General features: G+C 39.1%; 2 protein-coding genes and 1 long non-coding RNA gene across 3 annotated transcripts in view; 1 reads left to right on the forward strand and 2 right to left on the reverse strand.

Moving 5' to 3' along the window:
• On the reverse strand, positions 1-11,760 carry LOC110829274 (uncharacterized). The gene is made up of 3 exons (XM_022062841.2): positions 11,284-11,760; positions 7,495-7,889; positions 1-1,137 (listed from the first exon to the last, which is right to left on the reverse strand). Exons 1-3 carry the CDS (start codon positions 11,611-11,613, stop codon positions 465-467), a joined length of 1,398 nt encoding a protein of 465 aa, XP_021918533.1. The 5' UTR covers positions 11,614-11,760; the 3' UTR covers positions 1-464.
• On the forward strand, positions 9,813-15,527 carry LOC110829275 (uncharacterized). The gene is made up of 2 exons (XR_002542932.2): positions 9,813-10,094; positions 10,180-15,527. It is a non-coding gene; the product is annotated as an uncharacterized LOC110829275 (long non-coding RNA).
• The window catches only part of LOC110829261 (trypsin-1-like), an 18,137-nt gene continuing 6,811 nt past the window's right edge, over positions 14,239-25,564 (reverse strand). Inside the window, exons 3-6 of the mRNA XM_022062816.2 lie at positions 24,696-24,802; positions 22,627-22,772; positions 19,927-20,207; positions 14,239-16,132 (exon numbers count right to left, since the gene is read on the reverse strand). Coding sequence (XP_021918508.1) covers positions 15,968-16,132; positions 19,927-20,207; positions 22,627-22,772; positions 24,696-24,802 — 699 coding nt within the window. The 3' untranslated portion in view covers positions 14,239-15,967. The remainder of the gene's footprint in view (positions 16,133-19,926; positions 20,208-22,626; positions 22,773-24,695; positions 24,803-25,564) is intronic.

A 25,564-nucleotide genomic window follows, 5' to 3' on the forward strand; every position in this document is an offset into this window, starting at 1 on the left:
TGCTAGTAATTATGTTTATTTTCGTTTGCTGCTTGGCTATACAGAGAAATAATTGATTAGAATTGTATTTTCATGTAGCTTGGTAGAAGTTTACCATCGTTTTAGAAAAACTTGCTGCTTGCATCATTAGGAATCGCCGTGATGATTGAGGTAGCAAGGACCTAAAATGTGTCGGTTAATTTCTACCGCACTATACGGTTGTGTAACTTAGAAGACAGCCATCTTAAAATCATTGTTGGGCGCTCTTACATGAAGACGTGTTTGCATTACTGAGTTCCTGGACTTTGTCCATCGTCTGGTATCTGAAAATACACAACGTTTCGAGAACCGGATATGTCTTCGTCCGGTTCCCGATTGTTCTGTACATTTAGAATATCAGATGATGGATAAGTCAGCAAACTTAGTCAACCAGATTCCAATACATCATTGTCAGAAGCCTATATAATCGGAGGCGTATTTGTTCATCAACAAACATCACCAGATTTTATTTCATATCGAAACGTGGAAGGCACTAGGTTCTCAGACGACTCAGGACAATTTATAACCATTGTCAAAACAAATTCTGGTTCCTCATTCCGTCTTATTGAGAGATTGGAACTCGGTGACTTCTTCATGCAGTTATAGCGAAACTCAAAATTCGGTACATCAATATTTTCTATATACTCTATTGGAGCCAGCTCTATCGGACAATAAACTTCTATGTCAATACTTAAATCCGTAAGAGAGAGTTCTTGACATGATTCTAGGTCTGCGTAAAGATCATCATCATCGTCGTCGTCATCATCAACTTCATCATCATCATAATAATAATAATCAACAATATCATTGGAGGTCCAACTGTTGTTACGACGGAACTTGAAGTTAAAGGCAGGCTGGTTCATGGTGCCGTAGTAAAAACCACGGCCCGCGTGTTCGCCGTGGCCACGGTACGTGAACGCTTTTAACCTTGTCATGGTGGAAATGTCAGCTTTAGGAAGTATGAGTTCTCGTTCGTAGTGCTTCTGCTCCAGGGATATCTCGTTGTTTCTGGTTATAAGTCTGCGCAAGCGCAGATACATGGTCCTCTGTTCGTTATTCCACGTCGTCTCGCCGTTAGGCTTCGACGTCCCATAGCAGGTAAACCAACTCCGTCTCATCCTGAAAGTCAGAAACGCACAGAATAAACTAAAGACAATGCAGTCCAGCCAAAGGAATTATACTGACTGTGATGAACATATAGATTTGAAGGGCTATAACTCGGACGTGAAGCATTTCCAGACCTTTCTCCATACTTAGTAGAAAACTCTCCCAAAGTTTGGCCAGGCATATAAGGACCAACCTGTATAACCCCTCAAAAGCACAAGAACAAGATGCCAGCACCCAAAATCAGGTGGCCTCAGGAAAGCGGGTTGTCGGATTTGTTCGGACCCTGACAATTACCGTATGCTATTGAAGATTACAAAACGTCATAAATTGGTATAGCGTTGCAAAATAACAGAATATACTAAAACATGTTCAGCGACCCCCCCCCCCCACTTTCCACATAAGAACTGCAGACACGCTGATATATACGCCAATAACAATTAATAAATGGTCTTCTGGTTAAATAACCTTCACTTTCAAAGACATATACAGATGTTTCTCCGAAACGCTGGCATCTACTGACGAGACTACACGACGCCGAAACTCATCAGTGTCATCTAATAGGGCCTTAACAGCGTACCAGGTAAGATGAGAGCCGATGTAAACAAAGTCGCGTAAAGGGAAGGTCTCTTACCGCTTCCTAACCTTGTCCCTCATCCGGTGTCATTTCAAATCACTGTTCTTTTTTTAAAAAACGAATGCAATAGCAATTATATAATTCTTAGCAGTGATAACGGTTTGGAGCGTCATTTTGGTAAGAATTTATTACATAAATAGTGTTAAATGTTACAGTCATACATGCTGCTTAAGTTCTTTCTGTACAAACGATTTGGGGTGGGTGCATACCTATTGGAACAGCGCGTTGAACAGCCAGTTGACGGACTACCCATGAGGAAAACATTCTTTCCTTTTCCTGAGTTCTGTGACTTGTAACAGTGATTTTTGTGAGACCACAGTTATCAAGTAAGAGTTTATTTGTTCGCGAGGCCTAGTGACTGGTGTGTATAATATAAAGTTGCATTATATTTTAATGTAGTAGGCATAGAGCATTACAGTAATAGAGAAAGTACCACAATGATAGCAGCAGATGTTTGCAGGACAGACAGTAACATTGCTACCACGTGTTTCTAAAGGAGTGGGAGGAGAGGGGAATTGTTTTGACCGCCTCTCATCTTAGTTGGAATAGACCATAGTTAATAATATAAGGTCCTGACACCAGTACAAAATACGCGAAAAAGACACGAAAAGATTAAAACGCGTAACCTACTAACCACTTTGCTTTAGAATTAATAAACTGAATTAATCCTCGTCCGCTGGCGGCCATAAAATGGGAGCCAGCGGCTCTATTTGTCCTCTGGATACCTCACTCGGTCCCTGATAGGGACACCGACATAGGTTTAATGTAACGTAATATTACATAGAACAGGACACGTTTATCACCCTCTTGTCGTTAAAGTGCGAACAGTGAGCGATCAGTCGATATTTTTACTGCTAGATACATTATGCCTATCAGTTATCAGCTGAGAATCTTCAAGCACAGAAATGTGTACCCTGCTACTGTGGATAGTCATTCGGCGACGTGACAATTTTACTGGATTTTACGATAATATTGAACTGGAAGAACAAATACCAGCAGAAAGGCTTGACAGGTCCAACACCTAAAAATAAATACGAAAGAAGCTAAAAGTAATGTTATCACTGTACTCAACGTAGACTCCCGATTATCAGGAGGCGAATTTAGCGGGGTCTATCTGCTTTAACCGAAAATTAAAAATTTAGATAATCTGTTATAAAATAACTTTTAAAAAGGGTGGAATAAATACAAGAATGCCACATTATAACAAGTATTAACATAAATTAACTCTTGGTAAAAACTTAAGTTTACACAACAGAACATTATTAGTATCCTTTGGAAACTTTTGCATTTATACCTTCAGCATTATAAGAGGTTTGCGCTCTAAGCACCATCTGCTGGGCTTCACAGTTCTTTTTAATTTTGAAAATAGAGGATTTCAAAAATATTGTTCACTGCTGTGAATTTCCAAAATATCTGATTCGATCATAGGGTCTCGTGGAAACCCAAACATTTCTACCCCACCGTACTGTTGTTTCATAAAATTCGCATTACAAATAACACTGCAATGAAGTTTATCGGTACCATAACTGTACACAGCTTCATTGTAGTAATGAATTCTGGTCTATGGAGGATTCACTATAAAACACACAGATAAAATGGGCGAAGTGTCAGCTACATAAATTTAAGACTCTATACGTACTGATTACCTCTCGAAATGCCTTTTGCTAATAATATTTATAATCACGTTCCCAACTCTAAATTGTTATTGGCTAGACAGACGTTGCGCTCACTGGCGAAATTGCCTTCCTATCGTAAACATTTTTTCAGCTGGAGTCCAAACTGCTCATAAGCCCTGGCTTGTGCACCTTGTGTCTTGCCATTACGACATCGCTTTATTCCTATATACGAACTGAACGCCCTTTTCAAGTCTGTACAGTCAAACTCGGTTATAACGTCATCCAAGGTACCAGAGAAATTACGTAGTTAAAAACGAGTGTCGTACTAAATGATGAAGTGATTAATTAAATCACATTTCAAGAAGAAATACAGAGGATGATTTTTGTACAGAACTGAAGTTGACTCTAAATGTAAACTACATCTTATTTTCCATATGGTATGAATTTTCGAATTATGTAAACTTTATTCCTGGCACACATCAGCTCTTCCTTTCTACTCACAATTCGTTTCATCGCATTAACTTTAGCCTCTACACTGAACACTTATCGTTTCTTTGGCAACTTCAGCCATTCTGTCTCGTTCCGTAGCCTGTTTCTTTACTGTCCGTTTTATTCTTCCTGGGTGAGCCGTGGGTTTGGGCGAGTTCACATTCCGATATTGCTTCACAAAGGGGTTAGTTGTGATGTAGTTCTGCACACGTGAGGTTATATTACTGACACTGCCGAGTTGTGATACCAACGTAGAGACAAACATCTGATGCAGCTTATAGCCCGAGAATCTTTCATCAAACATTCGGTAGCCTCAGATGCCTCCTATTCGAATACTTTGGTGGAGTGAAAATGTCTTCTAGTGGTGTTGTTTTAGTTACATTGTAGTGTTATACAAATCCGGAGTTGTTTTCTGCATGTCTCAAATATTAGGTGCGTATGACAGATGTTTTTCATTGGACCAGTAGTTGCGGACCAGCCCGCTGCAGTGAAGTGCGTTGCTTGTGAGAAAGCTCCCCCATTCTACTTTCCCCTACATTCCCCTAACACGATGGCCAGAGGCCAGGAAGAATAACACGGATTATACTGAAGCTACGGTACCTTTTCCATGCATTTTCTGAGGGAATTGAGAAGTTGGATCACTCAAGGTCACGCGGCATTGTTTAAAACGGGTCGATGGTGATAGGAGAAAGTCCATTTACATTTTTCGCAGAGGTTCAGTGTGCATCCATGCAAAAAATGTTGTTATAAACGAAATGGTTTTTCCACGTATGACAGAAAAACATGCATTTATGGAGGTAAAATTAGTATATTCGGCGCAGTAGTTTTTGGCCGGTGGAGAAGCTGGCGGACGGGCCTTGTCTGTGTACCTGAGGTGGCACGGTCAGTGCATTTCTTTTGTTTGGGCGTTCAGTCCGATAAGCTCCTCCGTGCAGTCAGCATTATACTATCGCACAAGTGACTCGCTCCTAGCCTTCCCCTTGAAAATTCCACCGGCCAAAAACTACTGCGCCGACTATACCACAGAAACTGGCCTGAGTGGTCTAAGGCGTCGCTGTAACCGAAGTCACTATAATCAAGTTCGACTGCATATAAAAACAAAGAAATGTGATAATCGCAAAACACACAGGGGACATGGCGCTTAAGAAAATATTTCAACATAACAGGGATAAAGTGACAGGAGACTGGAGAAAACTGCGTAATGAGGAGCTTCGTCATTTGTACTCTTGATGAAATATTATTATGATGAACCAATCAAGGGGTATGTAGCTAGACGGTTGGAAAGTGTGTAGGAAAGACACCATGCGGAACACCTAAGCGTAAATCGAAGGATAAAAAATTGATCTTGGAAGCTGTAAATTGAATTAATCTAAATTGGGATAAGAACAGGTGTTGGGCTTTTGTGAACGCGGTAATGGACCTTCTGGTTATATAAACTACGGGGGATTTTTGACCAGCTGAGCTTTTCAAAGGCTTAGTTGCATGAGTCAGGTAGACCGTCATATAAACTTGAGGACAAATTTTACGTGAAACGAGTGGATCTGATGGGAAGGGCAGTGTGCTTATGAAGCAATGGAAAGGTGGACTCCAGTTCACAGCGGGGTAGCTAAACATCTTTATGTAGTTCCGAAATGCGTTCTTTGTAATAAAAATTACAGTGCGGTGACTTTTATATATTTTATAAATATTCTTCGTGTTCTTAAATCGCATGATATCGCTTCGAAATAGGTTTCGCCCCTGCACTTCGACAATATTCTTAATTTACCCCCCCCCCAAATGGTTGCTGTAGTTAATCATTTATCGCCAATAGTAGAAGGTATTGAATAAGATTGTCTGTCAATTACCTTTCCACAATTCTCACTTAAAATAATAATATCAGTATTACAATATCATTGGTTTTCCTGTGCTTATCAAGTCACCATTCAACACTCAACAAAATAATTATGTAAAGGCACAATTGAAGAACTGTTCACATAACTTACAATCATCTTCATTAGATGACATTCACCAAATCGAGTAATATTTTAAGTTAAAATTGTAGATGTTATTGAAATCTGTTTTATATACAAAGGAATCTGGAGAGTTCGATTTTAACTTCATATATCGTAGACTTATGACTTATATTTAATCGAACGGAATTTTCTCAGCAATTTATTATTGACTCCAATACCACATTTAATCGAAATCCACTGAGTAATTTTGGAGATGAAATTTACGAACCGACAGGCACCACTTCCTTTGCTGCCTTATGCTGTTTATGCACAGAACACTTAAACAATTAAGATATCTCTTTTCTGCCGATCCAGAAGGTGTCATACTTGAAATACAGTGTTACCGAAACAAAACAAAAATCTCCACACGGATAAAATTTTATTCTGTACGATTATTATCACTGGGGCGTTTTTTACTGGCCATCACATTAAAGATTCTAATATTCACGCGACAAAAGAGCAGCATTTTACGAGGGCAAGATATATTCAGATACCGATTTTCAGCCGGGTTACGCTGCATCATATTGGTAGTAAACAAACAGATCTAAGTTACTAAACAGAGGTTGGGCCAAGCATAGCTGACACAAAATGGCTGCGTGAACAGCGAACTCTGTTTTGATACGTCACATTCAGCAAGCACTCTCGTACAATTTTAATTGTCAACCTTAAAGGTAATTTCAAAGTACCCAATTCCATAACAAATTGTACGTACCAAAAAGTTATCTTCAACATTTAAACAACATATTTTCATAACTCAGACGCTACGTAACAGGTCGTAAGTTGTAAGTTACAAAAACATGATATATTTGCCGCCTACTCTATGATTTTGTGACATTTAACTTTCATTTCTGAAGATGGCCTGTTACGACAGAAACATGTAGCATGAAGTTTACTGCGGTAATAGAAGTTGTGTAGACTGCAGTTATATGCATAGGCCTATACATATAACAACTACACAAAAGGTTACAATCTGAAATTATTTATTTGTGCTTAAATAATAACTACAGATTAATAACAGACTGATTGGAAATTAATAAAAGTCACTGTCCAGTGACAGAGACTAGCTCTATCTAAGGGACCCAACAGAGTAGGTGCAGAACCAGCCTCCGAAACGTCGTGATTTTAAAGAACAGACGATGGAAAAAGTCCTGACAATGAATAATTTTAAGTGTAAGAATACAACTATATTATTTAGTGTTCTGTCTGACGACAGGTACATATGAACAGGATCCTTCCATCCTTTTCTCGGACTGGGACCTGTTCATATACGTTCTTGGCAGATGATCCAGAAGTGGTTTGCCATTGCCTTCTTCTGTGTGTGAATGGAGTAATTGTTGGATGCCACGGAGAAACCGGGGAAGCCCCCGGAGGAAAACTCCGTGTTGTCTAGACCACGGCCTTGCCCAACACAAGTTATAAATTCGGGCAACGACGGGAATCGAACCCGAGACCCCAGGATTACAAGGCCAGCGTTCTAACCGCTAGACCACCGTGGCTTCCTAAGAATACAACTACACAGCCAGAATTATTTTGCGAACCGAAGCAACATTGTTAAAACTCAATGTAGATCTGACGGAGTAGAAAAGTATCAAGAATAAGGGCGAGAAGGCATTTTCTTCATTAATGGACCTGTACGTACCTGTAATGAGCTATGATGTGGCATTTCGAACCGTCCAATGCTACAGCCTTTTCGTATGGCTTCACCGTCTTGTATTCAACTAAACAATCGAACAGGTCAACAATCTTCGACCCAGAGATCGAGTAATTGACGTTAAACTTCGTTTCTGTATTCTTCTCGAAGTCATCCATAAACCTTCTGCAGAGATCACGAAGGTGGCCAAAGTCGGAGAATTCATGATCTCGTTCATGAATGTTGATGGTCAACAGATACAAAGAGCCATGGCCCTGCCGTAACAGCCACATCTGCTGCAGGAACTTATCTATAAGTAATCCGCCGTAGAAGCAGGCGAGAGGTCCTGGGCCTTTGAAAGGGTTGCAGACGTATCGCCACGTGACTGCCCGAAGCATGCGGTACTGCAAGCAAACATGGGAACTGATGGCTATCGATATGAAAAAGCATGCAATTTTATCGATTTAAAATCGACATAGTTGCTAACGTAACGCCAGAAATTAAACCTGATATTAAAAATCAATTAAGCAAAGGCAGTGCTAAATAACCCATTAATTACGGATTGTGTTAAAAAATACTGTAATAGTATGTTTAATTTATTAGGATTTTTAATAAATTGCTATGGTGTTTAAATGATCTGTCCTCAAATAAACCTTGAGGCCCGCGAATCGATATGAAGGGCTGAATGTAGGGCCGTACTTAGACACAGCAGCATGAGGCGCCGGCCTGGGGCCCCGTAGATATAAGGGGACCCCAATAAAGTTAATTTTAACGAAAAGTAAAAGAAACAAGAATTTTACTACGTAAAAATTACAATGATAAATATCAGGGGCATGCAAAGGTACTTGAGGCCCTGGTGCAAGAAGAATTCGGGGCCCCCTTACTTATTTGAGATAAGAAAATATTAAACCAAGTCGGGAGACCGGGGCACGCCAACTACGAGGTGCGATCGAAAGGTTTCCAGACTGCGCGTGTAAAAACCCGTACACTTATCTCAGGTATTAAATTCATCCATCACCCTCGAAGTAGTTCCCCTGGGAGTGAACACAACGATCCCAGCGCCGCTGCCAAGCCTGGAAGCATCCCTGGAAATCTTTCTTTGTCAGCCTGTCAAGCACCATCTGCGATTCTGCCTGAATCTCTTCTATCGTCTCAAATCTCCTTCCCTTTAGCTGAATTTTCATCTTTGGGAAGAGGAAGAAGTCACACGGAGCTAAATCCGGCGATCCGGCAAGATCTTTGAGCTCCTGACAAACGAGAAGTCGATTCTGCTTCTGGTCCTCAGACAGGATGCGTCGCATGTGGAGTTCTTCCTTTAGAATCAGCTGACAGGTCCCATAGCCTATCCCAACAATGTCGCACAAGTCGTTGATGGTACGACGTCGATCTCCGTGAATGGCCTGCCGAATCTTCGTAACATTTTCGGGCGTTGTGCTCGAAGATGGTCGTCCAGAACGCTCGTCATCATCGACAGAGGTTCGGCCATTTTTAAAACGTGAATGCCACACAAAAGTTTGTGCACGACCCATTGCGGACTCCCCAAATGCTTGCTTTAGCATTTCATAGGTTTCCGTAGACGTTTTGGCGAGTCTTTGGCAAAATTTGATGCACACGCCATTCCGAAATCGCAGGAGGGTCGGTGTAATGCACTACCAAAACGACCGTAACTAAGAAACAAATTCTGATTCGATGATGCCGGCTGGCACACAGATTCACTATGAATGTAGGCCGCACCCCCTAGCGGCAGAAGGTCGTACTACATCCTGTTCGCCCTCTATTTACACAGTCTGGAAACTTTCCAATCGCACCTCGTATTTCCTTTCGTCTTATTGTCTGCAGGTTTCTATATTTCTGTGACAACCAATGACAAAATTATATTATTATGTCTAATTAAAAATATTAAACGTTATGTGCTTTATCGATCGGGGACCCCTAGATTCGGGGCCCCAGTGCGCCGCACTCAGCTGACCCCCCATTTTCACAGCCCTGATAAAGACGGTATTTTTTTCTGATTATATTATTTATGCATTTTTTTTACTGTGATATCTCTAAAGGGGGCCCCGCAAGTGCTTAGCGCCTCGGGCCCCGAGACGTGTAAGTACGGTCCTGACTGAATGTCGTCCCAAGTTTGGAAAAACCTGAGAATCGCTGCATGACAGCAGCACATAAATTAAAATGTGTCGAACTGAACAAGTTTCCTTGCCTCGTGCATGAAATGTGTATGACTTCCTACACGGTTATGGTCTCTCACCACAGTAAACCGATCACAAAAGAATTTAGGGATGAAAGGCGTTAAAACATTATATTGAAATCCTTTAAGTTATCACGCAACATGAACCAATCATGTTATCTCCTAATTTTCTTTAACTCTTTGCATTCCAGCCGGCCGATCCGTCGACCGAAGCAGTAGCTGATAAGCCACAAATTCGACTGATCCGTCGTTACCTGCTAAATCTGATGTTTCAATTACATACAAGGCTCCCAGATGGCAAAACAAGGCTGCATCCGATAGTTTATACCTAAGTTCATGTTTTGCTCTACAGATCGATCTTCTAGGCCAACAAAAAATATTTTGTTTGAACAAATGAAATTCGTTGAGCTCGAAAGTGGTGCGTGATTACAATGATTGCTTGGGAATTTCGCTGTATTTTTGTTAAAATGAGTGTTTTGTAAATGTGTGTTTTTTTATATTAGATTTCTCACTTCGGCAATGGCTGGTGCAAGTTCAAGAATGGATGGAGCCGATTATTCCGGAAAGTGTGTCTGAATGTACTGAAAGTGATTATGACTGTGCTGCAGAAAAAAAGGCACATCTGCTGACGCTATGTCCGGCATTGAATTTCCGTGTGCATTGTTTTACAAAAAGTATTGTAGTTCAGGAGCAGATAACAGTACAGGCACCAAACTCATATCTAATTATGCAGAAACAAATGTTCTTTCTTGCAGGACGAGTGGTGAAGGAGGAAGACAAAACACAATTTATGATTTTACCTCCTGAAAATGAATTTTTTTCTGTAAATATTATTTTTAAATTTTTCAAAATCGTTTGTAAGCTAATTATAACATTACGATATATGAGATATTTGTTTTCCTAATCTACAGTATTTAGTGTATAAGTGTGATTTTTTCACATGCATGTGTGTAAAATTCTTATCTTGGTGAATTTCTACATTTTAAGTTGTGAATACGTGAAAATTGGCCTGAGTTTTTTCAATAGGATTTTGCAAATAGGCTTTGGGGTTAAAAGGGTTAATTAGTTGGTTTCATCTGCAATGAATTCAACCTTCCTTCATTGTTGCATAAGGACAGTCTGTAGAGGTGTATAGTAAAAGCAATAGAACTCTAACGTAATTGCCAATTAGTTTTTAAATTACTGACCGTTTTGTTTTATCCACTAAAACGCACAACCTGGCTCCATTGTTGTTATAAACTATATATAGGCTTAAATTTGGGTTATTAATGTGTACAGCAGACCCACGCATAACGCGGTTTTCAAGTATCCGTCGATTTCAATTTGTACTCAGTTTTTTCAACAGTAGCGTTCAGAGGGCAGGTCTGCGATGGAATTCAAAACAAAATCACCAATGTCGCTCATTTTATATTTCCTACTGTGGAACATCAACTCGGTCAGGATGAGAGTCAACAGCGACCCTTGTTCCCCTAACCCCCACCTTACCACGAGGCCTCAGTCACGCTTAACGCGGTGTTTTCAAGAGCGTGACGAAATTTGTGTCGTCTTATAAAACAGGAGATACGTGCATATTTTAGAAACAGAATTGTTCTCCCTCACTCTCTTACCTGTGACTTCAGTGCCTCCAAAGCATTGAAAGCCCGAATCATTTTCACTTGTTCGTTTTCTGTTTGAGCCTTCATCACGCGAAATTCAACATCCACCATAGAGCGGTCGATCCTGGGGCCCAAGGTCGTGAACCCCGAATTAAGAACTATTGTTGCTATGTCACGGAATCGTTCACACGAGGGTCTCAACCGTTTAGCCACTTCATGGTAAGGGCAATACTGGAAGATGTTAACCAGAACTTCGGCTGGTAAATCTGTGATGTGCGGTGCAGAGGAACGCTGTTCCTGTTGACTGGAGGCTCTAGCATTACGACATCTTTCTTTCACCATGATGTACTCACAAGCCTAAAGATCGCGACGAATATTTTCTTCTCAGCAAATTCTTTACGGTAAAATGTAACTTGAGTAAAATAACAACACTTTACAATTAAACGCGTTTAATTATTATTTTCTCACAGGAAGTACGACTAAACTTGTTGAACTTCTTCGCCATACAATATATCAACAAACCGTTGTTACGAAACAGTTAACAACTCCCAACAATATGACACAGTCATCGTAGGTACAACAATGTACTGACGGCATGTCTCGCAGCTCAAACTTCCAACAATCACTATGCTCACCAGGTTTTTCACAGGTGCACCAAGTGTTGCAGTATTTGTCCTAGCAGTGTGCTAAGATTAAGTGTCCCATACGCAGTTATCGGGACAAAAAACCCTTTGCTGTGGTCTAGCGGTTAGAACGCTGGCCTTGTAATTCTGGGGTCCCGGGTTCGATTCCCGGCGGTGCCCGAATTTATAACTTGTGTTGGGCAAGGCCGTGGCCTAGGCAACACGGAGTTTTCCTCCGTGGCATCCCAACAATTACTCCATTCACACACAGAAGAAGGCAATGGCAAACCACTTCTGGATCATCTGCCAAGAACGTATATGAACAGGTCCCAGTCCGAGAAAAGGATGGAAGGATCCTGTTCTTGATCTTTCAAATACAATTAGGAGGAAATGAGTCATCGCCCTGATACTAAGAAATCCTACTTATATGTCACACATCCACCGCAGTGGCCTTGCTTTATTCTCTACCGAACGACAGGAAGCAGAAAGGCACCAATTATTACAGTACTGTGCGAATTAGTTGGGACAAAGGAAGGAATGCTAAGTCCAAGCCCTGCAATGGACACCCGCAAGTTTAGACTTATCTGTTGTGTTACTCTGGTATTATTTACACTTCCACTTTAGTCGGAATTAATATTTCATAGGCTGAGGACGTGATTAAGTAGTTCACAATTTTCATTGGAAACTTTTTTATTAAATACATCATCAGAGCCCGATGATGGAGGCAGTATGACCTCTGAAACGTTGGTAAACATCTACCAGACTACACAGCGCAACAACCCAGAAGACAGAAATCTTCATACTAAGAATCGTCCTGATGACGGAGGCAGTATGACCTCTGAAATGTTAGTAAACATCGACCACACTACACAGCGCACCAACCCAGAAGACAGAAATCTTCATACTAAGAATCGCCCTGATGACGGATTCAGTATGACCTCTGAAACGTTGGTAAACATCTACCAGACTACACAGCGCAACAACCCAGAAGACAGAAATCTTCATACTAAGAATCGCCCTGATGATGGAGGCTAAATGACCTTCAAAATGTTCGTTACCATCGACCAGACTACACAGCGCAACAACCCAGAAGGCGGAAATATTCATACTAAGAATCGCCCTGATGATGGAGGCAGTATGACCTCTGAAACGTTGGTTAACATCGACCAGACTACACAGCGCAACAACCCAGAAATCTTCATACTCACCGCCATGAAAACCTCAAATCTTACGATGAGATTCTTCATTGCCCATAAAATATAATGCTTACAACAGACTTCATCATTCCTTGAAATGTTTGTGACATTTTGGAAATCGTTCTTCTTTCCACATGTTTAGCCACTGCTTGAAAGGAGTAACAAGATATAAGCCTCTTCAAACACTGTACAGAACAGAACAGCTCACTTGCAAGTCCTCCATTTTAAAATACAAGACAGAAGGATGGGACTAGGGTGGAATGGGGCAGGTGCTCCCTTCCCCCATCACAACATTTGGACAGCCTACATGAAGTAGCATCAAAGGGGGTGGGCAAAGTGGGTCACGGCACAGGGCATTTCTGGCCTCACATATGTACTTGTACATATCAGAATTCTTTTATCCTTTCTCCTTATACCGTCTGCCTTACACACAAACTTTTATCTGAAACTGAGAAAGTTAAAGCCTTTGGAAAGTGAATAATAATTGTTGTTCCTTTTGTGTGTACACACATGTGCATGCATGCATGTACACAGTGGTGGCAAGGCAAGTCAGAAGGCTCTAGGCAAGATTGATTAGCAAGGCCCCCTTTTATTAAAAAGAAAAAAGTCATTTCAACTGATTCACGAAAATTTTCCTTTTTTCAGTTATAAACAATAACACAAGTAATTATTGCATTAACGACATATTTCAATAGAGATAATGTTACTGAACAGTGCATAATCACTCTACCGTGGGTTCTGGAGTTCGCAGGTATAGACGACGCAACTATAGCTCGCCGAGACCAGCTACGGCCACCGAACACGGGATCAATAGCTAAGCGCATCCTTTGAATAATAGCATCTACTGCAGTGTCACTTCGAATATTTTGTCAAATACCCTTTTCATTTTAATTCTGAATCCAGTTTGAACCATTTGACTAAATGTATTAATTTCCCTGATGCCACTGATGGTGACCTCTTGAGGTTGAAACGCGTATGGCAATAGTGTCTTATTATAGTGTTAATAGTTGTTGGTTTGCTTACTTTATATTCTAATACACTACACAGTATGCAAAGTTTTAAGATTATGAAGTGTATGACTTAAATTAATCTGATAAAGATAAAGTTTGCAAAGAAAGGACTGTCATTTGGATAAACAAACTCATTAATAAAATGACTCTTATATTATCATATATCTTGGCATTATTTAGCTTAAAGCCACATTATGAATAAGTTTACATACAATAAAGCATATTTTGCCCCATAACACATGGAATAATCACAGATTCAGTACGAACAAGTAATAGTTACTATAAAACAAAAACATAATAAGTCACACGAATGGCTTAAAATAAGCTGTCGTATTTTACAACGTATGCACGACATGCATGTTATAACTAATGTTCTGGAAGTTCATTCCCTGCAGAAACTCTTCCAAGCGTAACTCCTTAACAATAACCTACAAAAATTAGAATAATTACTTTTTATGGAAAAGCTATAAACCATTATCAAATTAGCACCATTATCTTCATCCCGTTCATAAACAGCTGTATACAATATGATGCAAAGGCATTAGAGATTTTGAAATGTGATCGTAACAAAGGCACAGTATGAGTAACAATAAGGATGAGCTATAAACTGAGATGACAGTAGAACTTAAATTTATGTTCAATGTCAGTGTTAAGCTTTACAGTGAGTACAATTTAAACAGTGCAGTTGCACATTTGTATGAATAAATGTGCCTACTAACATCAGATATCATTTTATTTTTATGTATAAAGTTATGTCAGCATGCACACTGAAAATGTGAGATTGCATTCTGGGAAAGATTATCTGCAAACAGAAAATTTTGTTTAAAAATTGTAGAAGAAAAATCAGAGAAGCAAACCGTACAATGTAAGTGTAACAAACTAAATTTCATAATTGTATTCATCTCAGCAAAAATTTTGATCATCAGACTATTCATTACAATTACAAGAATCCTATACAGGAATGCCTATATAAATGTCCTATTCCAACCATATCGACAATGAAAACTTTTCATGAAACTTATTATTACTATCTCAATTTCTAATTATATAAAATATTTAACAAAGTAAACTGAATATTCTTTTAGACATGGTTATTTCAAGGAGTTGTAAGCCCAAAAACAAAACACAAAAATCTATTTTTGTGGTGATAGTTCTCATCATCACCACTGCTGCAGTCTGATAGAGCTGACGGTATCAATCATGTGCAATACTCATTATCATATCACTCTACTGTGTATAAAGCACAGACATGCTGACACTACAGTTTATCCATATGTAGTGCTTATAGCATTTGTATGAAAGTTACAATTTAATGTATATAGAAGTAATGATGATTAATGAATGAAAATCAGAACTATGCAGTATTATTTTATTTGTGAGACAAGACCAAGGAAATGGTTTTTCTCACTGAGAATCAAAAAAAACAATTATTAAAACTTACCTGACAATGTTCCCGCTAATAGAACTAATTTACTTAACTTGTCTTCTGTACTTCTGAGCAGGATATTGACAAATAAAAGGGTATGTATAATAATGCTAAGAACTATCTTAAAGCCATCAATGTGCAATACAATGTTTAAAGGCAATATAGACTAATTGGAGACTTAGGTACAATGTGCTGCAAGTCTTCAGAAACTTCTTAGCCCTAAAAAGTTCATATATGACTTAGAATATGTCAACATCAAATTTAATACACTATATGCAATATTCAGCATTCCCGCTGACTTGGTTATGTCTTAAAAATCGCAAACACATTTCCTCATTATTTGGTACGTCACATATTGAAGGTCGAAGCAACGGTTATAGTCTAAATGACAGAAGTTTAAATTCTTCCTCCTGCTTTTCCTAAAATAGGCAGCCCTGTATGTCACTGTTGTTGAAGTTTATCTTTAATCCATGGTAGGTAAAATGACAGCCTTGTGTATACATCGGGATAACCAGGTTTGGCACAACCAGAACCAAACGAAGTAATGCCTGCAAGGTACCATCGCCCATCCATCATACTACACTGCAGTGGTCCACCCGAGTCGCCCTGATAGACAGAAGAGAAGAGACAGTGCTGGATCAAACAAAACACTTCACGAGCCTGGCATCATGGTCTATTAAGAGGTGTTTACTCAATAAACCATTCAACCATGCCTTAATACACTTAATGTTTCAACCCATTCCATAAGACATGTATGCACACACATGCTCATGCAAGTGCGCACACACAGACAAAAAAATATACCACATTATACTTGCCACAACACAAATTTATGATCACCACTTCAAAAGAACTCAAATAATTAAATTCTTAAATTAATTAATTAAATTCTTTATTTAATGTACTCACCAACAGCTGCTATAGCCAATTACAGGGCAACACAAACAAACAAACAATATACAAAGACAACACAGAAAAGGGAAGAAAAAAAAGACATTAAAAACTTAATAGATAACATAAAAAGCAAATTTAAAGTACAAAAGTAACCAATAAGATCCACTCTAGGTATTATCCCTTATGGAATAAGTGTCATCAAAAGAAACATTGATTATACCAAAAATGTCCAAGAATGTACAAACATAATTAGCAGCAATGACACACCTGGCTGAAGGACTGTGTCTAAGCGCACCGCACACGCAAAACGTAGAAAATTCTCTTATTTGCCTTGACGGCACACGAATACCAACAGTATCCATAATAGAATTGCAATTAATTTTGCCCTTAAAAACATTAATAAGAAATAAAGCATCGAGATGTTGCGCCTGGAATAAAGTGTTCTAAAATTTAACGTAGTTAAAATCAACTCATATTTACCTGAGGTATTAAACTGAAAAAACCGGTAATTGCACAAACTGGCAAATTTCCTTTGAATATTTTCTAATTTATTAGAATCAGTCTGTGTAAGATTATTCCAAGCGACAGAGGCATACTCAAGCTTTGGCCTAACTAAAGCATTATACAAAACAACAAGACTGTCTAAAGAGGACAAATTATATGTAATAAATCGAATAAGCCCTAATGTCCTAAGTGCCTGAGAATAAACAAAATTTACATGAGAGTGAAAGTAAAGTTTACTGTCTAATAGTACACCAAGATCTTTTATACAGTCAGTACGGGAAATTAAAATACCACTTACAAAGTAATTAAAGTAAATACTGTTGGTTTTCCGTGTGAACGATATAATTTTTGTTTTCTCAACATTAAGTTCCATAGAATTATCTTCACACCACTGATGTACAGAATCAATATCGGCTTGAAGAGATTTGCAGTCATCCACAGAATGTATGTCCCGATATAGTTTCAAGTCATCAGCAAATAAGAGAAATTTCGAGAACTTAATTTTGTCATCAATGTCATTGATAAAGATATTAAATAATAGAGGTCCCAAGGTAGAGCCTTGCGGGACTCCAGATAGCACCGAGTAAGGAGAGGAAGACTGCCCTAAAATACGAATAAAGGCCGATCTGGATGATAAATAACTTTGGACCCACTTGACGTACTGAGAGGATAGTCCAAAATGATTAAGCTTTCCTAAAAGAGAGAAATGAGGGACTGAATCAAAGGCCTGTCTGAGATCGAAGTATACAGAGTCAATCTGCCCCTGTGAGCAAACAGAAGGCTGAACATCAGTGAGGTAGGAGACTAAATTAGTTACCGTAGATTTAGATTTGATTACTATTATTAATACATTATTGATTTTTAATATTTAAAAAATAAAGAAAATACATGTTTTTATATGCTACCATTCAGAAGTTACATCTCTACATAAAAATAACAATATTTAAATCAGATTATTTTTAAAATACATAACCTGCTCATTTACATGTACACAGACAATAAAAACATTATTAATTTCCTTTAGCTGGCCACTCTGTGGCTGATACAGAAGAAACTGTCTGGAAAGGTACTGCCAGCATTCTAACATTGGCTTTAAAAGAGGACAAAACTCATACAAAATATGTTAATATACAGGGAGTCCCAGGAGGAAAGGTCAATATTCTGAACGGTTTCCAAGCTACAGCTATTTCACTGTACGGTTGCAAAATTGTTGATAAGAAAGAGATATTACGTACTGTTTCTAATACCAGTATTTATTGTTCAAGTGACAAAGTTGGTACAGTTTACCTAGTATAATACATTTTCGAAAATTCCACCATCAACATCAATGCACTTTGCAACTCGTGTGAGGACATGGTGCGTTGCTCACCTCAGTGCATCTTGACGTTCATAACATCCAATAGGGAAGGACAATATTAGGCGCCAAATCCAAACTACTGTACAGTGAAACAGCTCTGTCTCAGAAACTGTTCGGAATAGGAAACAGGTACATAAACACTTTTTTCTTAGAATGATTGATACTATGACCTCCCAGAATATTGACCTTTCCTCTGGGGACACTCTGTAGAGTGGACCGAACTTAAGATAACAGCATTTTAATAAGACTTGCCCTCCAGAGCTGGTGCATTCATGGGGAACATTCTGCTCATGAATCGAAATAACTTACTCCGTTTGTTTAATTTTAATGAATCTTGGTACAACTTCCTCATCCCACATTTTTTTTAAAATGAATCCTGCTGTGATAACAAAGGCTTGATGTGTGTCAAGTCTCATTAAAATGCTGTTCCCTTAGGTCTGGTCCACTCAGAATAAATGAATGTTCTGACATTCTACTTCCTTGATCACAAAACCAGCTCAGTTTAAGTGAACAGGCAGCCGCATTTCTCAAGCACTGTCGACCTATGTAGGTGCTGGGGTGGCTCAGTCAGTATAGTGACTGACTACGGACTGGACGACGAGGGTTCGATCCCCGATGGGGACAGAGAATTCTTCCTCTAACCTCTGTGTCCAAACCAGCGCTGGGGCCCGCCTAGCCTCCTATCCAGGGTCCTTCCCCAGGGATATTGGTTGGGAAGCCTGAAGGAAGGAGACTGCTGGGAAGTCCTAGGCATAGGTGGGTATATAACTGCCTTTTCAAAAAATTTCCTGCACCATACAGTGAGTGAGTGAGTGAACTAATGTTAAGCATTAACACATAAACATCTACTTTTGTGCACTGTATAATGTATAGTAAGCGACTGTAATCTTGAGACTTGCGGGGTGAGGAAGTGGGGTGAAGGAGGAAAGATAGCGTCTGCTATGCAGTTGCCTTTAACGCTTCGGACTTCCTGCATTCCTTGCAAGTGTCAAGATTACAGTCGCGAACTGTACACAGAAGGCCATGGATAAGTGAATAATCTTTTGTTTCAACGCTTTGCTACCATTCTGTGAATGTTGATAATATATGAGATTAGTGGTTATCATGGAATGTGAATTAATTTAAAGATTTCCACATTGTGTCCAAGAGCTCTTTAATTTGAAATCAACATGGTAACCTACATTAACATCTGATATATCATAGCCTTTTTTACACTGGGTGCATACATATATGTCTCCAAAAAAAATAATATCCTAATGTTGGTAGACTTTCAATTCCCATATAAATTTGTACTCCAACGTATGCATAAATTTCATCAGCACAGGTGTCTCCCAGTTTGAGTCAGGTATACCTGATGTTCTTTAACAAAGGGCAGCAGATTTATTGTTTCTTTTGCCACCATCTCACAGAAAAGTGTACCTACAATCAAACTGAACTAATCGTTTCAACACATTAAGTACATCATAGTACCTCATTTGTAGTCTATCCTGCTTTTACAGTATAGTGTCAGCATACTTGAGAGAAAATTGGTAAAATCTATCTCAACAAGTAAGCATTTTGATAAAGATACAAAGATCAGTATTATATCAATACTGAAGTGAATGCTAAATAAACAGCACAGACACAATTATCAGTTACCACTCACCACACATGTGCCTGTTGATCCATCAAGGTGTCCTGCACACAGATGTCCTGCCCGAATAGGCACTGAATTACCATATTTTGACCGACATACTGAATTCTCATGCAGAGGGATCCTGGCTTCCAGCAGCTTGGCCGTGAGCGAGCCAGTGCGACTGGCATGTCCCCAGCCAGTGGCTATGCACGATCCAGATATAGATGGCAACGCAGCAGCTTGTTCAGGCAGGCATATAGACTGCAATCGACTGCCAGCAGTCCTTGAGGTCTGTGACAGCTTTAGGAGTGCTGTCATAACATTAAAACAAAAAATTAAGATATATTTTACAGTGGTATTTTTCATTTATTGAAATACTCATATTCCCATTAACTGAAGTCAAATTCATGTTTGGAATGCATGAAATTGTGCTGCACATATTTCAAGTCACACAAATCTTCTGTGGTAAATTTCTTCCCAGGACTACTTGAACTTTTTTTGATGTTCTTCACACTTAGGCATATCTAACGGACATGTCCTGTGTGTCTGTTATGTCTTTCCTACATGATGATATCATATCACCCACAATGGGACAGACTTCCCATACATGCAAGGAACACTGATTCTCTGGTCAGTTATCGATCACTTAGCGGCAACAGTTGCGATTGAACCCAAGACCTTTTGAATGCCAGGGTTGTATGCTAACCACCAGAGCACTGGGAGACCATTTCATTACAGCCCTTCCTGTGTCTGTGGGGCAGATTTGACAAAGACCTTGGGCCCCTCTTAAGTGCTGCGACAGGCATGGAGACAGAAACAACAATAGAGGTGCAGGGTTATTCAAAAGTCAAAAAGTGTATGTGAGTTTGTATGCATAGAAACTTGAATCATCAAGTATTTCTAGTGGTAGTGGCAGCAGCAGTAGTATTGGCTTTACATTTCAACATAATCAAAGAATGCCTTTCAGCTAAGCAAGAGAGTATAAGAGCAGGTGAGATATTGGGATTTAAGTCCAAAAGGTGTTAACATATTGATAAAGGTGACACACTGTGTTTTATCTGTTGTACAGACTGAATTTTATGGATTCATCGATGTCAGAACCATGTCTATTCTGGTAAAGGAAGATTAGTGCTATTAATGTCATAACACACCCATCAGATGTGGCGTCAAGAACGCCTTTGGAAATTTTGTGTACACACTTTTCAAATCTTGTTCTCACAGAACACATCACAGCCACACTTTGCTTCTCTCTTCAACCCACTAGGCCTGAGTGCTACTAGCTGATTTTTGTGTGCGGTAATGGGAATCATAAATGTCAATCTACAAGTAAGCAAACAGGATAGAATTTGAGGAGATAATAAGAACAAAACTGAATTAAAGTATTAAAGGAAAGTGGTATTTTGTTACATTGAATGCAAGGAAATTTAACAATTCTACCAAATACAGAAGTTCTGTAGTATCAAATGAGAGATGTTAAGATGATACGAATTATTAGTTGAGATGTAAGGGAGAAATAGCAGTTATGACCTGTTTCAACCAACTATCCTGGATTTCACCTGAGAGGACTGCAGGAAATAATAAAACAAGACATTTAATCAGCAATACTGTGATATGCTGGTGGTAGTCACTACTGATGAACCATATTCTGTGCTACACCTCTTCAGCATAAACAGCCAAAAACCCTGCCACTGAACAACATACCACATCTCTAAATACAGATACCTACTTCACTGCAACTAAACGGGTGGCTATTACCAGTAATGGATATCACCTAATGATATGAAGGTAATTTAAAAATGACTGGTACTTGCCTGAAATACAGACTGTTATATTATGACAGTCACATAAAACACTTCAACATACTCCACATATTCCCCACTGAGGTCAATGCATCATCATTGCCATCTTTTTGCTACCTTCCTAACTAATGCAGAAAACCAGGCTTTGAGATAGTACACAATGTCTAGCAGACACCACTCTGCAAACTGTTGTTAAGGAAGAAATGAGGATGCCACAGTAAACAACACTGTCTTTTGTTGTCTCCCTGGAGAAAGAACTCCGCCATCAGATTTCCTCTGATTCCCAGAAGATCTTAGCCATCCACTCACCAACTGAGGGAGCTGTACAAAACTTCCTGGACCAAGGACTTCCATCATGCTTCCACTGTAAGGACTGCATTTACTTCTTATTGCATTTAAACCATGAACATGACTTATATCCTGTGACAATTCCCTAATAATGACAACTTTCATGATGGTGTCTGCGAGTTGGTGCATACTATCCCAAAGACCGCTCTAGCGAACAGGAAGTTACCAAAAAGATGTCATCAGTACACTGACCTGGGGAGTATGTGGATTGAGCTGAAGTGTGACTGTGTGGTTGTCATCAACTCTCAACAAGTATTCCAGATGAGTCCAAATCATTTCTGAATGACCCTCATACATCATGGGCAAAGAAGTTTCAGCACAGTCCTTAATAAATTGAAATATTTTATGTATGATTTGAGGTTTTCACAGCAGTGAGTATGAAGATTTCTGTCTTCTGGGTTGTTGCACTGTGTAGTCTGGTCGATGTTAACCAACGTTTCAGAGGTTATACTGCCTCCGTCATCAGGGCGGAGGCAGTATGACCTTTGAAACATTGGTAAACATCTACCAGACTACACAGCGCAACAACTCAGAAGACATAAATCTTATAATATTTTAGTTTTAGATTACATTTTATTTTTACCTATATCATGCTGGAAGTTGTGAAAATGCTCATGTACGAACACTTTCTCAATTGGAACTCGAAGTTCTGTATTTTCTTCAACCTCTCGATCCCACTCTCCCAGAACAGCAGTCCATAGAATGGCCAGCGGGAGGTTGAAGATTTCACTGTAACATGATACAGGCTGTGTCGGTGAATGCCAGCAAACTATATTAACAAGCAAGTAACTAACTCACACTGAAACAAAGTGACACCTTATCCTTCATGCAACCAAGCAGTTAAAGATGAGTTGTTTATATTTAGTCTTCCATGGATGGAGTTGGCTCAGGCTCATGTACAGCGGCAGGCTTTGGTTTCATCAGCATTGGACCTGCAGGTTCTGCTACCAGGGAGTTAGTTATGTATGAAGATTAAACCATTCCTAAAGCTGATTTATAATGACTAGAGAAAATATTCAGCCGCAAATAATATTTAAAAGTAAAAAGTAAAGCTGTCCCACTACATGCCTATGCAGGCACTTGGAGGGAGTGGAGGTATAGCTTCTACTCATTCTTGACCTCAGCACTAGATGGGGGTGAGTGGTATGCATCATGCTCTGGCCTCGCTTTACCCCCAGGAAAAGACCCTGGTACCCATTGGATAGGAGGTTGGGTGGCCCCAGAGCCAGTCTGGACGCAGATGCTAGAGGAAAAATCCTCTGCCCCCATTGGGGATTGAACCCCAGTCACTATACTGACTGAGCTATCCCAACTTCCAAATAATGTTTAGAGGATGGATACATTAAACCACATCCTTATCAATGCTTCAGATTACTGTGAAGTTATGTAATTGAAGTCCCTGCAGATTCTGACTGACAGTAAGAAGGGAGTTTATGTCACTGTTTGGGAAGGGTGAATAAGTATGAGCATGTCCGTTGGAACAACAGCTACACCTCTATCTCCATTTATGAACTTCTGATTCATAAGTTTTGTTATAATGTACCACGTATTTTTCAATTTACAAACATCATTCTTTCTAGAACAAAGAATTGACCATCCAAGGGCCGAGCATCCACTTCATAAGTAATGAATGTGAATGAAATACAGCAGTACACAATAAATGGAAAATTTGGGGCTGACTCCCTTCCTCAAGCCTCACTTCTCTTATTAGATGTACAGTAATTAAGCTTTTAATGAAGACAATTGTTTTATTCTTTGTTCACATAAGTTCTGATATTTGTTTTTAACTACAGTAATTGCTGTGCAATGTAAAAATTTGATGTAATACTTCAATATTGCTTCACAGTGTTAAATAGGTAATAGCTATTATAAAAAATAATACAGAGCTAGTCTGAATGATGTTCCCGATTTGAAAGACATGCTACACACGTTTAGTGAAATTCAGATGCACAAAATTGGTACCGATGGAAAGAGAAACTCTCCAAATTTTGTTTCAGTACATCACAGGTGTTCAATGTGAGCCCCCTTGGTAACTTGGCACACATCCAGCCTGCAGTCAAGTTCCTCCCAGACATGTTGCAGCATATCATGATCGACTTTTACAACGGCTGCTGTGATAAGTGCTCGCAGATCAAGCAAGGTCTGTGGTAAGGGTGGTACGAAGACTCTATCTTTGATGAACCCCCACAGAAATGCCGTTGCACACTATTAACGGACCGGTGAACATAGAAATCCAGGACACAAAAGGCTACCGTCTTCGATGGCAGCCATTCTGTCTCATATCGCCCCTGGCAGCGAACAGTGTTATTACGTGGCCGTGAAGTATACCAACATAAACTTGGAGAGTTTCTCTGTATGTGGTTACCAGCATCTAACAGAATTTTCACCTCTGCCTCACCCTGAAGATTGAAGATGAAGGTAAATACCATGACTAAATTCTTCATCATGATGAGAACCTCTAATTTCAGGTAGCATTATCATACTTACAACTTTAAATTGGCTCGCAAAGATCTCTGTATATTACACATGCTTTAAAATTGTTGCATTTTCCTGGACCAGTTTACTATAGCATGTTAGACTGTTCCAGATGATCTAATATTTTACTATAATGTAATAATAAAATGCTGAATCCACCACATGATCATCACTTACTTGTGAATGCAATGAGCTGCAGTAAGGATCCACTGCGGATCTATGAGAACACCTCCACACCAATGACCAATAAAACCAAACTTTGGATGAAGCAACTGCAGTGATACCTGTGACACAAATACACTCTGATATTCCTGAACACAAATAAAAGACCAAATTATATTTAATTGCATGTGTAAAACATCTCAGTTCTTGTAAGATGTGAGGTTTTCACAGCAGTTAGTATGAAGATTTATTCATCGCCCTGATGACGGAGGCAGTATGACCTCTGAAACGTTGGTTAACATCGACCAGACTACACAGCGCAACAACCCAGAAAACAGAAATCTTCATCTCAGTTCTTGCTACAGTGAATGCTAATTTGTTACACAAAACTGACTGGAGTTGTGTAAAATAAATTCAATTCTAAAGATGTGTGACAGCTGTGAAACTTTTTTTGGCATTATAAATTATCTGAACACTTAATTAAGAGTCTGGAAATGTGACCATGTGTGTAATGTGTGAACTAATCAGATAATACACATTTGAAAACATAAAATACTTCATTTTCAAATTCTGATACTTAAAAATACAACTTTTGCTATGCATAGCAGAACACAGTATATTTAAAAACCCTCTGTTGTTTAACATACTAAAACAGACTTTACAATGAGCATTAAACAAAATGTCTAATGTCACAGTGTCTATTGAATTAAAATGGCACTGCCAATGGCTATGTCCTTCCCTTCAGTAATAAACACATAAATGAAAATAAACATTTTGAAGCGTAGTAACAGCACCATAATTCTGAAATACTATGAACAACAAACTCATTACAAGATAAGGGAATCAAAATCATGTTGTTAAGCATGTATCAGATGTCCTATGGA

Source organism: Zootermopsis nevadensis, unplaced genomic scaffold (genome assembly GCF_977971745.1).
Source record: "Zootermopsis nevadensis isolate Lab colony 2312 unplaced genomic scaffold, Znev_1.0 Znev_ptg000001l, whole genome shotgun sequence".
Taxonomy (NCBI): domain Eukaryota; kingdom Metazoa; phylum Arthropoda; class Insecta; order Blattodea; family Termopsidae; genus Zootermopsis; species Zootermopsis nevadensis.